A 17,499-nucleotide genomic window follows, 5' to 3' on the forward strand; every position below is an offset into this window, starting at 1 on the left:
ACATTTATTGGATATTTCAAACTTTTTTAACAAATCAAAAACTGAAAAATTGGGCATATATATATATATATATATATATGTATCACACACACACACATATATACACATACATACACGCATATATATACACACACATATGTGTATATATATATATATATATATGTGTGTGTGTGTATATATGCGTGTATGTATATGTGTACATATATATGTGTGTGTGTGTGTGTGTGTGTGTGTGTGTGTGTGTGTGTGTGTGTGTGTGTGTGTGTGTATATATATGCCCAATTTGTCAGTTTTTGATATATATATATGTATATATAAACATTGGGGAGGGGGGCTTGCCTGTTTTGCATGTTATTTTAATACATGTTACATATCGCTCAGTGTTTTCTGTGGTGGTAAGGCACACCAGCAGAAAATAGGAGCATTGCACCGTGAATGACTCAGCATTTCACCGTGATTGGCTCAGTGTTCTGTCACTCATGGGGACACACGTCACCTGCCTTTAGTAAGCCTAGACATCAAGAATGTGAGCCCTTTGGGTCCTGCCATAGACTTAGATTAGAAGTGCCCTTCCAAAAATGCTCAAGGTCATTTGCCAGACTACGATGACAAAGTTTGATGACAAAATTTTCCCACAAAGGACCTCTGCGCCACTGTAAAATGTAAGGGATAAATGTATACTGTCGCTAAGAAAGTAATACTAAGTGTATGTTGTGTAGTAAGCTGTTAGTAGACCATATGTGTCTCACCCTAATAATTTGGTCTATTTTCACCAAAGCGGTATTGTAAACACATCACTGGTGGTCCGGTGAGTGCTTGTTTGGATACTTTCTGTACATCTTTGACAGTGCTACTGATAGTAGTGGTGATGCATAGCTTGCACGTGCAAATTCAGCACACACAAGATTATATAATAGAATTGTGTTTTTTGACGTGTCAAATTAAAAGCTTATTTAACGCGTCAAATAGTGTTATATGGCGTGTATATTTTTTGACACGCAAAGACCTAAATGGCGTTCAATGTGCCTCAATCTAATAATTTGGTCTATTTTCACCTCTTGATTTCGCCTACTGTTCTAACTTGGTGGTGCATCTAAAGCCTACAACCTGTTTCAGAGAAATGTCATCATTGAATATTGTAAGAGCTTTCATTGTCTGTTTATATGCCCCCTTTATTTATCCTACGGTTTTGACTTGTACAGGGAGTACACTGTAAGAATGGCCCAAGTTCTGAATTCAGTCGCTGCAAAAGTGCTGATCAAATAGTTATATTGACTATGTCCGGCGTCGCTTGCTCTTTAATGTCTTAATCGAAATTACGGATTGCCTCTTATCTGCTTGTCGTTCACTTATGCCATAATTTGTACATCTCAATTGTCAGTAGACACCACATTTGTTTAAGTAAGTCAGCCATATCAGCTATGTTTTTTTAAAAGGCAGTAAATGAGGCTGAATTAACTGTTTCGCTACCAGACAAGGCTCTGCTGAAAGCCAGGTGTAGCAGTGGTAAGGTGTGGGGACTCTGCTGTTGGGACTCTGCTGTTGGGACTCTGCTGTTGGGACTCTGCTGTTGGGACTCTGCTGTTGGGACTCTGCTGTTGGGACTCTGCTGTTGGGACTCTGCTGTTGGGACTCTGCTGTTGAGACTCTGCTGTTGGGACTCTGCTGTTGAGACTCTGCTGTTGAGACTCTGCTGTTGAGACTCTGCTGTTGAGACTCTGCTGTTGAGACTCTGCTGTTGAGACTCTGCTGTTGAGACTCTGCTGTTGGGACAGCTTTATGTAGGCCCTAACAGTTTGTGGGCACCGTTTGTCACCGTTATAGTGCAAGTCATGTCTTGTTTAGTGTTGTGTCGTGTAGTGGCTTTGCTGGCATGAATCCCACATTTTTTTGTTTGCCCCAAACTAGATTTACATGCTAAAATCGCCACTGAGCTGAGCTCAATTTTGAGTCTCATAGCAAAGTGTCTGAATAATTACGTAAATAAGGTATTTCTGTTTTTAATACATTACTTTCCAACTGCACGGTATGGACATAGGATTAGGATGCTGTACATAGCATTTTAAGATGTTACAACAAAAGCGATAAACAATACTTGTCCAGACTTTGCTGCTATGCTTGCAGATGTGCATGATATGCTGCGCCCCTAATCAAAAAAAGTATTTAATAACTTACAACATCTTATAGCTACATTTTGGTTATTTTAACATTTAAACTAAAAACATGTTTTACATTTTTTTTTGCACTGCAATGGATCACTTGAGTGGTGCAAGGCAGCATTGCTGTGTGGTGCACTCAAAATGTCCTGCAGTTGAGTAGCCAACTTAGGCTACTGCTCAAATGTTACTGTAATAGGCTTACATTTTTCTCTTTTGCATTTTGTTTTGCTGCAGTTTAAAAAAAAATATATATACATTTTTAAGCTTTAAAAACTGAAGCCAGACTGCAACATTTTTAGTAGCCTAGCTAGGACTGTGGCGTGAGTCTGTGCACTTTCCCTCCCCTGCGCGCTGTAAATGGGACACATGACAGCAGCACAGTTGAAGTTTGAATTAATGATAAGAGCACATCAGGCTGCAATTTCATAAAGTAGAACTGTTGACTCATTTATACTCGCTTGCTTGTGTGTCCTACTTGGCCCGCAGGCCTTGTGTTTGACACATGTGCGCTAGCCTATTAGCAATGTTATGACTGACTTGTGATCACTGCCCTTGCTAGTTTGATTGTATTGTGTCTAGTTAAGAGTAATCCCTTTTTTTTTTTATATTGACTCGCTGAAACGGTGCATCCCGAATGGGTGGTGGAGGCAAACAATGTACCAGGCCAGCTGATATTTACAACCTGATAGCAATATTTTTTGGACTACCAAGAAATGTATTGGTGTATTATATTAAGCATGCATTGGTATTAGGATTGTCTGTTTCATACTGTATACGCAAAGTAGTTAAAACACTGTCAGTTCCACTTTAAATAATGCCTAAGCATTCATATTTCAATCAGTGTTTCAACCGTAACATCAGGAGTTTGAGTAATCTGATTAATTTAAAAAGATAGGTGTGAGAATGTTTTATTAAGCAGAGTTGAGTGAGATTGTGTTATTTTTACTAGAGTAAAAGACTAAACCATGCCAATTATTATCATATTTCCCAGCATGCTCTATTGAAGGTAGAATTTCAGAATTGTTTCAATATCTGTATTTTTACATGTACAGTGAATGGTTGATAAATAGCATGCATTTTTATAAACTATTCCAATCTGTTAGTAGTTGGATTTATTGTACCCGTTACTGAGATGATTATTCCAGTTAAGAAGATTCACCAGTTAAGAAGGAGTCATTTTGAAGGCAGATTGCTAGTAATGTTACGTTTGATATAACGGAGCTCTGAGACATATGTCGAAATTGTTAACCAGTTTACTTCAAAGCAGTGTGCCGGTATCAATTTTTCAGACTCACGTGATCAATGACAACCGAAGCTTTGTTTAGTCAAACAACCACCTGAATGGTTTGTTATTGGTTTCGGTAGAAAACATAAAGACTACCCTGCGTACGGGCTGCTCTGTTTGGGATGTCATATATAATCAATTGGCTGCTCTAAATTCTTTTCACCAGCAGGTGCCACTAGTGTACACTTTGTTGATCAAAGCCTTGAGTATAAACCTATTTTCGACACAATGGGCTGGATAGCCTCAATGCTTCAAGAAGCTTAGTTTCCCCCATCACTAACGATTGAGGGTGATCAAAAGTTTCAATTGTGAGATATCCTCACTACGGCTGGATTCCAACAGGAATTACACTTCACATTCCAAAGTGAGCATAAATGTGCCTTGCAGGCCTGATGTGGCCTGTAAACAAGGAACTTCCTACCACCAGTGTTAGGGTATAACTAGGCCCTCAAAGATAAGGCTTTAGATATATGTAATTTACTGTCATAAAGGCTTTTAACTTTAAAGGCTAATACGGCTGGTGCAAACACTCATTGAGGGTTCTAGAAAGAACCCTTCAAAGATTAAAGGGTTCTTAGTAGAACTGTTAATATCAAACCAAATCCAATTTTATTGGTCACATGCGCCGAATACAGGTGAATAACGTGAAATGCTTACTTACATGCCCTTAACCAAACAATGCAGTTCAAGAGTCAAGAAAGTATTAACTAAATAAAATAAAGTAAAAAATGTAATAAAAAGTAACACAAAATAATAACTTGGCTATATAGAGGAGGTATCGGTACCGAGTCAATGTGCGGGGGCACAGGTTAGTTGAGGTAATTTGTACATGTAGGTAGGGGTAAAGGGACTATTCATAGATAATAAACAGCTATGTAAATAGTCCGGGTGGCCATTTGATTAATTGTTCAGCAGCCTTATGGCTTGGGGATGGAAGCTGTAATAGAGGGTTCTAGGAAGAACACTTCAAAGAGGGTACATAGAGGGTACTAGGTAGCACCAAAAAGGGTTTCCCTATGAGGACAACCCGAAGAACCCTATGTGGTTTTACTTTGACTCTTTGTCTAACTGTATATTTCATGTTTAAATGTGCTTATTGTTTCATTCTAATCAAATAAACAATGAATACTAAACCAAATCACAACAGTGATTTTTTTTCTTGGCCAGCAGAAACGGGCGGTCTTACCAGGGACTGAGTCTCATAAGCGGGATGGGGGCGCAGGTGAAGAACACAGTGACCAATAGGAAGGACCGTCTGCCCCACACGTCTGACAAGGCACCAATCAGAGGGGCGCTCATGAAGGACAGAAGACCCTGTTGAGGAGGAGGATGAAGAGGGTAGGAGCCTCTGTTAAAATTGCCATGGTTACCGGGAACCCATAATGAGAAGGCTCATTCATCTTTAAAGGAAATGAGAGCGAGCTTGATTACAATCATATTGCAGCACAAAAATGGCTCGTTTTATGACCTATAATAAACCTACAATAAACATGCACTTGATATGAAATAATAAGATACTGAAAAAAGATCAGCTGGAGTACACAGAATAAAGAATGTGCTGCTTTTGTTCAACTCTAATAAATGGCATTGTTGGTTCATTTTTTGGGGAGATATACTGTTCATAGTCTTTGCTAAATAGTTATTTCTAAGCCTGATGTCTTACCTTCACCCCTTGAATGAGACCATTCATCAGAAACGTGTGCTGTGGAAAAGTTTCATGTAAAACCTGCAAAGAACAGAAAAACCACAAACATCTTAAACAGGGCTGTTCGATGGAAAGGCTGCCAAGAAACCATAACAGTCACACACACACACACACACACACACACACACACACAAGCATTTTAACAAGACAAGAAACCTACCCTAAAAAACAACACAGATGCGTTTTACTAAACCATTCAAAAGGGAAGGTTGACAGAGAGGGAACATAGACAGAGAGAGAAAGTGAGAATAGAAAGTAGAAGAGGAAAATAAGAGCAAGAGAAGGATGACTGTACAGTGTCAGAAAGAACAAGATAGAGAGCGATAGAGACCTATAGACAATTAGTATTTCTGTAATTCCTCATTACCTCCTTTCTCGCCTCCTTCTCAACCATATTGGAGGGACCAATTTTGCACGCCCAATTTTTCAGTTTTTGATTTGTTCAAAAAGTTTGAAATATCCAATAAATGTCGTTCCACTTCATGATTGTGTCCCACTTGTTGTTAATTCTTCACAAAAAAATACAGTTTTATATCTTTATGTTTGAAGCCTGAAATGTGGCACAAAAGGTTGCAAAGTTCAAGGGGGCCGAATACTTTCGCAAGGCACTGTAGAATGAGGATTGGAACGGAATAGGAGTAAAAAGCTCCACCATGTCTCTTTGCAAGTTAAGGGAAAGTCTATGGGCCAAATGTCCCCTCCACTTCCAAAATTTGAAAGGATGCTAACACCTGCGAAGTCATGATTTGTCCAAAGCACCAGAACAAATGCTGCTAATTATCTCACGCATCCCCTTGTATCATGACAGACCTCTGGTACCATTTACAGTTGAAGTCAGAAGTTTACATACACTTAGGTTGTAGTCTTTAAAACTCATTTTTCAACCACTCCACAAATGTATTGTTAACAAACTATAGTTTTGGCAAGTCGGGTTAGGACATCTACTTTGTGCATGACACAAGTAATTCTTTCAACAATTGTTTACAGACAGATTATTTCACTTATAATTCACTGTTCACAATTCCAGTGGGTCAGAAGTTTACATACACTAAGTTGACTGTGCCTTTAAACCGCTTGGAAATTTCCAGAAAAAGATGTCATGGCTTTAGAAGCTTCTGATAGGCTAATTGACATAATTTTAGTTAATTGGAGGTGTACCTGTGGATGTATTTCAAGGCCTACCTTCAAACTCAGTGCCTCTTTGCTTGACATAATGGGAAACTCAAAAGAAATCAGCCAAGACCTTAGAAAAGAAATTGTAGACCTCCACAAGTCTGGTCCATCCTTGGGAGCAATTTCCAAACGCCTGAAGGTATCACGTTCATCTGTACAAACAATAGTACGCAAGTATAAACACCATGGGACCATGCAGCCGTCATACCGCTCAGAAAGGAGACGCATTCTGTCTCTTAGAGATGAACGTAAATCAATCCCAGAACAACAGCAAAGGACCTTGTGAAGATGCTGGAGGAAACAGGTACAAAGGTATCTACATTCACAGTAAAATTAGTCCTATATCGGCATAACCCGAAAGGCCGCTCAGCAAGGAAGAAGCCACTGCTCCAAAGCCGCCATCAAAAAGACAGACTACAGTTTGAAACTGCACATGGGGACAAAGATAGATTTGATTTTTGATTTGATTTGATTTACTTTTGGAGAAATGTCCTCTGGTCTGATGAAACAAAAATAGAACTGTTTAGCCATAATGACCATTGTTATGTTTGGAGGAAAAAGGGGGTGGCTTGCAAGATGAAGATCCCCATCCCAACCGTGAAGCACGGGGGTGGCAGCATCATGTTGTGGCGGTGCTTTGCTGCAGGAGGGACACGTGTACTTCACAAAATAGATGGCATCATGAGACAGGAAAATTATGTGGATATATTGAAGCAACATCTCAAGACATCAGTCAGGAAGTTAAAGCTTGGTCGCAAATGGGTCTTCCAAATGGACAATGACCCCAAGCATACTTCCAAAGTTGTGGCAAAATGGCTTAAGGACAACAAAGTCAAGGTATTGGAGTGGCCATCGCAAAGCCCTGACCTCAATCCTATGGCGCGAGCAAGGAGGCTTACAAACCTGACTCAGTTTCACCAGCTGTCAGGAGGAATGAGCCATAAGTCACCCAACTCATTGTGGGAAGCTTGTAGAAGGCCACCCGAAACATTTGAACCAAGTTAAACTATTTAAAGGCAATGCTACCAAATACTAATTGATTGTATGTAAACTTCTGACCCACTGGGAATGTGATGAAAGAAATAAAAGCTGAAATAAATCATGCTCTCTCCTTTTATTTTGACATTCCACATTCTTAAAATAAAGTGGTGATCCTAAATGACCTAAAACAGGGAATATTTACAAGGATTAAATGTCAGGAATTGTGAAAAACTAAGTTTAAATGTATTTGGCTAAGGTGTATGTAAACTTCCGACTTCAACTGTATGTTTACGTCGTCTGTCCACAAGATATTATGAAAAGATGGATGCGAGGAATCAAGGCCATTTTGTTTTAGAAAGAGCCCTACACTCTTAAAAATAAACGTGCAATAGGAGAACCATTTGAGGGTGTCTGAATGAACCATACATGGGATGGTTCTTTGAATAAACATACAAAAATGCAAAACCAGACATGTTTCGGCCTTCCAGGACCAGAATTCAATAGACCTGCTGTAGGGTTTCAAGGCCTATTTGCATATTTCCCACGGTGCCTTTCAGGGGAATTTTTGAGTTAGCACCCATGAATGTGTTTGCACTCATCCAATCTCATTTCTCAGCCTTTTTACCAATTGAGAGCCTAAGAGAATATGTTGTCATAAAATGTTATTAAAAAAATGAAACATATTTCATAAGGATTTATTTTTCAGGGCATAGTTTTACCCTAATATAGTGGCCTGAAACTCTTGGTTTACAGGCCACATTAGGCCTGCAAGTTACATTATGCTGGCTTGGAAAGAGATGTGTGTTTCTGGCTTGCAAAGTGATGTGTAATTCCCATTGGAATCCAGCCACAGTGGGGCTAACCAACATGTGGGATCTTTTTATCCATCTGCAATCTGCACCAGAACTATTTCCAGGGTTGGGAAGACTAAAATATGAGACTACCTTAAACATCTAAACTGGAACAACCATTTCAGTAACATATGCAATAAGTTCAAGTAACCGATTGGAATAGTTTAGAACAATTTATGTTATTTATATTTGAGTAGCTTGATATGAATGAATCAATCAATGTACAAATATATATTTTTAAATCAACCGTATAGATCATGCTGGGAAATATGATAATGATAAACATGGTTTTGGTTCAACTCTGGTTATTAACACCAGTACTGAGGATATTTTAACCCACTAAGTGTTAATTTAAATCTTTACAGCCTTAATTGAATTCTTGAATCAACACAAAATATTTCAACAACCTTTCCGAATTCTGAAGAACCGTAGATGCCACATCAAGCACCCCACACTTAACTCAAAGGATATTTATCGCACAATTGTTCATAAAGGAACCTTAAGAGCTGAGGAAGAAACATTTAAGAACCTTCATTTTTTTTCAGTGCAGATCACATGTCAAACTCATTCCAAGGAGGACTGAGTGTCAGCGGGTTTTCACTCCTCCCTTGTACTTGATTCATTCATTAAATTCACTAATTAGTAATGAACTCCCCTCACCTGGTTGTCTAGGTCTTAAGTGAAAGGACAAACAAAAAGCTGCAGAAAGTAGGCCCTCCATGGAATGAGTTTGACACCCCTGGTGTAAATAGACCTGGAGAGACCTAGCTAGCCCAATTCTGATATTTTGCCAAATTACGGTCAAAAGAGCTTATCTGATTCATCAAAATACCAATTACTGGAAAAAGATCTGAATTAGGCTGATGTGTAACTGGAAAATGATCATAATTAGGCAGAAGCAGTCTGACGTTTTATTACACAAATTTGTATTTTGACCAATCGCATCAGATCTTTTCACATCAGCTCTTTTTCAAAGCTGATCTGGTTGGTCAAAATACCAATTTGAAAGATAGGCAGGCAAGCCAGATAGAGATGGAACTCACTGTCAGCATTGGAGTGGTAAGGAGACCCCAGGCAAAGAACTCCAGGAAGATGACCACCACAGCATGGGAAACACTGGGTCTGCCAATACCCTGGCCCGGCTGCAACACACAGTAAAGAAAGTCAGCCATTTTAGAACATATTGTATTCCATGTTAAAAAACATACACTATGGAAATGAGCAGCTCTTACAGTGTTAGAAAAATGTAAACAGCTTTTCAAAAAGGTAACTTGAGATGATCAACATCCACCATGTCACCATAATCACAACGCATATAAAAAAAATAACATTATCAGGACCCTGTAAATCGGTTTGCTGTAATTGAGTGCCTAGACTTATTTTGACAAATGCAGTCTATTATTTTGGGAAGCAGACATACAATATGCACTATTAGGAAAACAATTTACTAAGGCAACCATTTATTGATCTCCACTCTATACTGTAGATCGTTCTTCTGAATGGGATGGTCAAGAGGAGTCCAAACAAAAATGATCAATAACAAAAGCCCACTGCTTCTCTGTCAATATGAATCAGTCAATTTGCTATTTGAAGACATCCACGTGGCCATTGTCTCCCAGGACACCCCTGAGCAAGGACAGACAGCAGTGGTATTTGAGGAAGGCAGTGGCATAGAAAAGATAGATAGATTAGCACAGGCCCCTAGCTACTTCACAGCACAGCGTGAGGCAGCCTGCAGCTTGGGAAGCTTGGGACACGGCCGTTACATAACAGTGGAGACGAGATGGGCCCCCCAATTCCCTAGTCCTCACAACTTGAGTGCACCAAGTTTGCTGTGTGTATGTAATATGTATGCGTGAGTGAGGACTGGAGGAGATTGAGACGTGGTTGTGTTCTCAGCTCGCTGTCACGCAAAGAGCAAATCACGTATCACCTAGTCTAAACTGTGAAATTAGACATACAGTGCAAGTTCTCCCACTTAAACATTTTCATCAAAGGTACACTTCAACTATGACAGACAAAATGAGAAAAAAAATCCAGAAAATCACATTGTAGGATTTTTATTAATTTATTTGCAAATTATGGTGGAAAATAAGTATTTGGTCACCTACAAACAAGCAAGATTTCTGGCTCTCACAGACCTGTAACTTCTTCTTTAAGAGGCTCCTCTGTCCTCCACTCGTTACCTGTATTAATGGCACCTATTTGAACTTGTTATCAGTATAAAATCCACCTGTCCACAACCTCAAACAGTCACACTCCAAACTCCACACGTGGTCCTTCTGTAGCTCAGTTGGTAGAGCATGGCGCTTGTAACGCCAGGGTAGTGGGTTCAATTCCCGGGACCACCCATACGTAGAATGTATGCACACATGACTGTAAGTCGCTTTGGATAAAAGCGTCTGCTAAATGGCATATATTATTATTATATTATGGCCAAGACCAAAGAGCTGTCAAAGGACACCAGAAACAAAATTGTAGACCTGCACCAGGCTGGGAAGACTGAATCTGCAATAGGTAAGCAGCTTGGTTTGAAGAAATCAACTGTGGGAGCAATTATTAGGAAATGGAAGACATACAAGATCACTGATAATCTCCCTCGATCTGGAGCTCCACGCAAGATCTCACCCCGTGGGGTCAAAATGATCACAAGAACGGTGAGCAAAAATCCCAGAACCACACGGGGGGACCTAGTGAATGACCTGCAGAGAGCTGGGACCAAAGTAACAAAGCCTACCATCAGTAACACACTACGCCGCCAGGGACTCAAATCCTGCAGTGCCAGACGTGTCCCCCTGCTTAAGCCAGTACATGTCCAGGCCCATTGGAAGTTTGCTGGAGAGAATTTGGATGATCCAGAAGAAGATTGGGAGAATGTCATATGGTCAGATGAAACCAAAATATAACTTTTTGGTAAAAACTCAACTCGTCGTGTTTGGAGGACAAAGAATGCTCAGTTGCATCCAAAGAACACCATACCTACTGTGAAGCATGGGGGTGGAAACATCATGCTTTGGGGCTGTTTTTCTTCAAAGGGACCAGGACGACTGATCCGTGTAAAGGAAAGAATGAATGGGGCCATGTATCGTGAGATTTTGAGTGAAAACCTCCTTCCATCAGCAAGGGCTTTGAAGATGAAACGTGGCTGGGTCTTTCAGCATGACAATGATCCCAAACACACCGTCCGGGCAACAAAGGAGTGGCTTCGTAAGAAGCATTTCAAGGTCCTGGAGTGGCCTAGCCAGTCTCCAGATCTCAACCCCATAGAAAATCTTTGGAGGGAGTTGAAAGTCTGTGTTGCCCAGCAACAGCCCCAAAACATCACTGCTCTAGAGGAGATCTGCATGGAGAAATGGGCCAAAATACCAGCAACAGTGTGTGAAAACCTTGTGAAGACTTACAAAAAATGTTTGACCTCTGTCATTGCCATTGGGTATATAACAAAGTATTGAGAAACTTTTGTTATTGATCAAACACCATGGGACCATGCAGCTGTCATACCGCTCAGAAAGGAGACGCATTCTGTCTCCTAGAGATGAACGTAAATCAATCCCAGAACAACAGCAAAGGACCTTGTGAAGATGCTGGAGGAAACAGGTACAAAGGTATCTATATTGAAGTGTACCTATGATGAAAATTACAGGCCTCTCTCATCTTTTTAAGTGGGAGAACTTGCACAATTGGTGTCTGACTAAATACTTTTTTGCCCTACTGTACATTGTAGCCAGGCCTAATGGAGATTGAATCACTGTTTTCTTACCATGCTGTGAAAAATAGACTTAGGCCTAAACGTTCATTTGTGTTGTTTGCTACAAATTAAACCACTGATCTAAAATGAATGTCCCAATCCACTTTGCTGTGATAGCTCAGATTACATAATAGAATAGAATCTTGTTTATTTTTAAATTAGGCCATCTGTAATGTAGTTTTTGGTCCAGGTCCCCTTTCCAAGGAAACACCATGGTAACACCTTCTATGGTCCTCACGGCTGGCTATTGGCTAGTGTTTAGCCTATGAGGAGGTTTAAATCCGAGGGCACTGTGGGACACACAACTTGCCTGGAGCACCTCCAACATCATCAACACCAACAGTTCATGAAAGGATAGAGGTTACTGCAATAAAAAAAAGTGTCTTATTTTTATTGCAGGGGATCTGGACTCTATTATCTATACATAAAATAAACAAATAGGCTTTAAGCATTTTTATGGCATTATCATGATAATGCACCAGTCAATGAATATGATTATGGAATTATCATGCAAACAGATTGCGTTGAGAGGGTGTTATGTAACACAGTAGGCTAATGGCAGCCGCATTACAATGTTATACAGTCTTCATTCAATAGGCTATCTGCAGCTAGGCCGACTGAAAGACGCAACCCCGATATATTACCGGACGCGTCCTTCCAATAGAGGTTGCAATGTACCCATCTCCTATCACTATCTATTAACAAATTGATACAAATTTCAAAGCTGTTTGGCAATAGCATTACGGAAAACTGTGGTGCACTGTACGCTGACTGAGCCGTAAAATGTTTCACAAGGTACAGTATCTCGAGCGCATAATGTCCGTTTATGGCATAACCTGCCGCTACCGCAGGCTCACTCACAGCTGATGTTGCATCCTTTGCCGTTTATGTGAAAATCAGTTACATTGTTGCATACACATTCCCGGTTACAACTGGTAGGATACCGAAATAAAGACAATTAATTCACATACCGTGGGCCCATCTTTCATGATAATTTTCTTGACCAACACTATACGGCTGGTACCCTGATGATCTTTCTCTCCCGGAGCCATCTCCTCATTACATTTTACCGGAGTTACATAGAATCCATGCTGCGTAGGGATCTTCGGTGCACCCGTTTCGTCCAGGATGCCTTCTGATTTAGCCTTGAAAGGCTAGCGGTTATTAAATGACGTGTTTATAACCCAGTAGCCCAAACCGAATTGACAACACCGGCAAATGTACAAAATGGATATTGCACACGTCCTCTCGAATGTCTCTCTGTGCCGAGGACAGCGCACTATGCGATTGAATTTTAGAGCGGTGCTGAAGGACTGACTGTGGATCAGTGCGCGGTTTAATGGCGTCATTTTATGCATCGGCTTGATGTTGGCTGAAAGTTGGAAAAGCTGGTCTGAAATCAGATTTATGGCTAAGCAGCGCTTCTTTCTGCAGCCACAGTAGACTACGGGAAACCACGTGGCACTTGTCTATTAAGGTTTATTCTCCCTCTGGTACAAATAAAATATTAATTTGTGGTTAAATGTATTGAACTGAAAGTACATGACCTAATTTTGGCCTATTCCGAGAAAACATGAGCTGTGATCAGTTATTCAAAATAATATAATTGGGAGGCTATATGACGACTCTATGAAATATGCTGCATATATATATTTAAAATCGGCCGAATAATCGGTATTGGCATTTTTTGGTCCTCCAATAAATCGGTATTGGCGTTGAAAAACCATAATTGGTCGACCTCTACTACATACCTTACACAGCCATATACTGTACATGTACGGCTGATATCTATTCTCCCTCCACAGTGGGGTTAAAGGCAAGCACTACCTATTTGGAGGAGATGTCCAATCTGCAAGCTGGAGAATGTCTTTCTGCACTCTTAAAATAAAGGTGCAAATTGGAACCCAACTCCAGTCCTTGAGTACCTCCTGCAGTACACATTTTATTGTAGCCCTGGACAAGCACACCTGATTTAACTTGTCAACTAATCATCAGGCCCTCAATGAGTTGAATTATGTATGTTTGTCCAGGGATACAACAAAAAGGTGTGCTGTTGGGGATACTCGAGAACCGGAGTCAGGAACCACTGCCATAAGGGAACCATTTTATGATCTCTGAAGAACCAGAAATGGGATGGGATGGTTTCTTTTTGAAGAACCATACTAAAAATATGTCAGAAATGTTTCTGCCCTCCAGGTCAGGAATTGAATAGCCCTGCTTTAGGGGTTTAAGCCTTATTTGCATATTTCCCAGGGTGCCTTTCGAATTAATTTTAAAGTTACCAGTACCACTCATGAGTCTGTTTGCTAGTGACAGAAACATGGTTGTTACATTCATTAATTTTCAGTCCTGTGGCCTTCACCAAGTGAGATCCTAAGTAAATACGTTGTCATACATTTTTTATTCTTAAACACAAAGCAATACATATTTCATAAGGACTTCTTTTGAGAGCCTAGTTTTACCCTAACACAGTGACCTGAAACTTAGTTTACAAGCCACATTATGCTGGCTTGCAAACTGATATATAATTCATATTGGAATCCAGCCAGAGTGGGGATATACAGTGGGGAGAACAAGTATTTGACACACTGCCGATTTTACAAACATAAAAAATCATAGAATGTGATTTTCTGGATTTAAGTAATTCATTTGCATTTTATTGAATGTCATAAGTATTTGATCACCTACCAACCAGTAAGAATTCCGGCTCTCACAGACCTGTTAGTTTTTCTTTAAGAAGCCCTCCTGTTCTCCACTCATTACCTGTATTAACTGCACCTGTTTGAACTCGTTACCTGTATAAAAGACACCTTTCCACACACTCAATCAAACAGACTCCAACCTCTCCACAATGGCCAAGAGAAGAGAGCTGTGTAAGGACATCAGGGGTAAAATTGTAGACCTGCACAAGGCTGGGATGGGCTACAGGACAATAGGCAAGCAGCTTGGTGAGAAGGCAACAACTGTTGGCGCAATTATTAGAAAATGGAAGAAGTTCAAGATGACGGTCATTCACCCTCTGTCTGGGGCTCCATGCAAGATCTCACCTCGTGGGGCATCAATGATCATGAGGAAGGTGAGGGATCAGCCCATAACTACACAGCAGGACCTGGTCAATGACCTGAAGAGAGCTGGGACCATAGTCTCAAAGAAAACCATTAGTAACACACTACGCCGTCATGGATTAAAATCCTGCAGCGCACACATGTCCAGGTCTGTCTGAAGTTTGCCAATGACCATCTGGATGATTCAGAGGAGGAATGGGAGAAGGTCATGTGGTCTGATGAGACAAAAATATAGCTTTTTGGTCTAAAGTCCACTCGCCGTGTTTGGAGGAAGAAGGATGAGTACAACCCCAAGAACACCATCCCAACCGTGAAGCATGGAGGTGGAAACATCATTCTTTGGGGATGCTTTTCTGCAAAGGGGACAGGACGACTGCACCGTATTGAGGGGAGGATGGATGGGGCCATGTATCGCGAGATCTTTGCCAACAACCTCCTTCCCTCAGTAAGAGCATTGAAGATGGGTCGTGGCTGGGTCTTCCAGCATGACAACGACCCAAAACACACAGCCAGGGCAACTAAGGAGTGGCTCCGTAAGAAGCATCTCAAGGTCCTGAAGTGGCCTAGCCAGTCTCCAGACATTTTTGGAGGGAGCTGAAAGTGTGTATTTCCCAGAGACAGCCTCGAAACCTGAAGGATCTGGAGAAGGTCTGTATGGAGGAGTGGGCCAAAATCCCTACTGCAGTGTGTGAAAACCTGGTCAAGAACTACAGGAAATGTATGATCTCTGTAATTGCAAACAAAGATTTCTGTACCAAATATTAAGTTCTGCTTTTCTTTTTTTTGTATTACACTTAGCATTTTTAGTGTCCAAGCTGCAGGATGGCGAATGTCTTCCTCTATTCTTAAAAAGAATTACTGGGAGAGTTGGGTAAACAACAACATGAGACTACCTTAAACATCTAAACTGGAACAACAATTTCAGTAACGGGTGCAATAAGTAACAGATTGGAATAGTAAAAAAAAGAATTATGCTATATACTGTATATTTGAGTAGCATTAGATTCATTAATAAATCAATGTACATGCAAAAACATAGATAATGAAACAAACTATTCTAAAAATCAACCTCCAATACAGCATGCTGGGAAATATGATAATAAGTGGCATGGGTTTAGTTCACGTCTGGTTATTAACGCCAACACTAGGGTTCTTTACACCACTGAGTGTTAATTCAAGACTGCTGAACAGCTAATTAAAACGGCTACCCTGACTTTCTGCTTTTCACCCCCTACCTACATGTACATAGTACTTCAATTAATCACTTAACCAAACATACATGTACATATTACCTCAATCAATCTCCCAACTACCTCGTACCCCAGTACACTGACTCTGTGCCGGTACTCCTTGTATATAGACTGTATATAGCCTCGTTATTGTTGTTTTATTGTGTTACTATTTTATCTTTATGTATTTGTTAATTTTCTTATTTTTAACTGCATTGTTGCGAAGGGGCTCGTAAGTAAGCATTTCATGGTAAAGTCTACACTTGTCGTATTCTGTGCATGTGACAAATAAAATGATTTTTTTATTTTATTGTTACACTGAAAATCAACACCCGTTTATACTGGCCAATTTCTATGAAAGGGACACCTCTGCACACTTCCAAACATTTCAAGAACCTTTAAGAATTCTGAAGAACACGAGATGCCACATCAAGAACCCCACAACTTTTTTTCAATGTGGAGTCTACTGCTTTGACATAGGTAAGCTTACAGGACAGGGCAGGGAGTCTAGTCTGTCTACCCCTGGGTTAATAAAGGGAAGGAGTGTAGATGATAGGAAGAACACAGCCTCAACTCTCAAAGATGAAGGCTAAAATATCTGATTAAAACCCAGCTTCTTTGCTACTTCATTCTAGCCAATGTCAACGGATGGGATGATGGATCTTAACTTCCCAAATGAATAACAGCCACTTTGAAAGCGTAGTACCCATAGCATTCATTATTTCCACAAGCCTTATATTCAGGATCTTTAGGGTGGGATTGTAATGTTCATTACTGAGTTTGCTGTGCAATTTATCATTGCTAAAACTATACAGTCTGATACACAGTCACAATATACAACGCCTCTCCCCCATGAGACCTACTTGTTGTGTGTTAAAAGAAATTTGTTACAAATGACGGAATCATCCATGATTCACCCAAATATACAGTTGAAGTCGTAAGTTTACACTCACCTTAGCCAAAAACATTTAAACTCTGTTTTAAAAAAAAATGTTTTTATACAATTCCTGACATTTAAACCCATTAAAAATTCCCTGTCTTAGGTCAGTTAGGATCACCATTTTATTTTAAGAATGTGAAATGTCAGAATAAAAGGAGAGAGAATTATTTATTTCAGCTTTTACTTCTTTCATCACATTCCCAGTGGGTCAGAAGTTTACATACACTCAATTAGTATTTGGTAGCATTGCCTTTAAATTGTTTAACTTGGGTCAAACGTTTCAGGTAGCCTTCCACAATCTTCCCACAATAAGTTGGGTGAATTTTGGCCCATTCCTTCTGACAGAGCTGGTGTAACCGAGTC

At 40.2% G+C, this 17,499-nt stretch overlaps 1 protein-coding gene across 2 annotated transcripts in view; it reads right to left on the reverse strand.

Annotated features, from left to right (window-relative positions):
* LOC118387884 (hippocampus abundant transcript 1 protein-like) overlaps positions 1 to 17,499 on the reverse strand; it is a 39,917-nt gene that overhangs the window by 15,687 nt on the left and 6,731 nt on the right. The window contains exons 1-4 of one of the 2 annotated variants that reach the window (XM_035776695.2): positions 12,874 to 13,380; positions 9,198 to 9,296; positions 5,108 to 5,170; positions 4,631 to 4,758 (exon numbers count right to left, since the gene is read on the reverse strand). In XM_035776695.2, the coding sequence (XP_035632588.1) occupies positions 4,631 to 4,758; positions 5,108 to 5,170; positions 9,198 to 9,296; positions 12,874 to 12,954 (371 nt within the window). In that variant the 5' untranslated portion in view covers positions 12,955 to 13,380. Of the gene's footprint in view, positions 1 to 4,630; positions 4,759 to 5,107; positions 5,171 to 9,197; positions 9,297 to 12,873; positions 13,381 to 17,499 lie in introns of those variants that run through there. The other variant, XM_035776696.2, reaches the window with a different exon arrangement.

Source organism: Oncorhynchus keta, chromosome 9 (assembly GCF_023373465.1).
Source record: "Oncorhynchus keta strain PuntledgeMale-10-30-2019 chromosome 9, Oket_V2, whole genome shotgun sequence".
NCBI classification, from domain to species: Eukaryota; Metazoa; Chordata; class Actinopteri; order Salmoniformes; family Salmonidae; genus Oncorhynchus; species Oncorhynchus keta.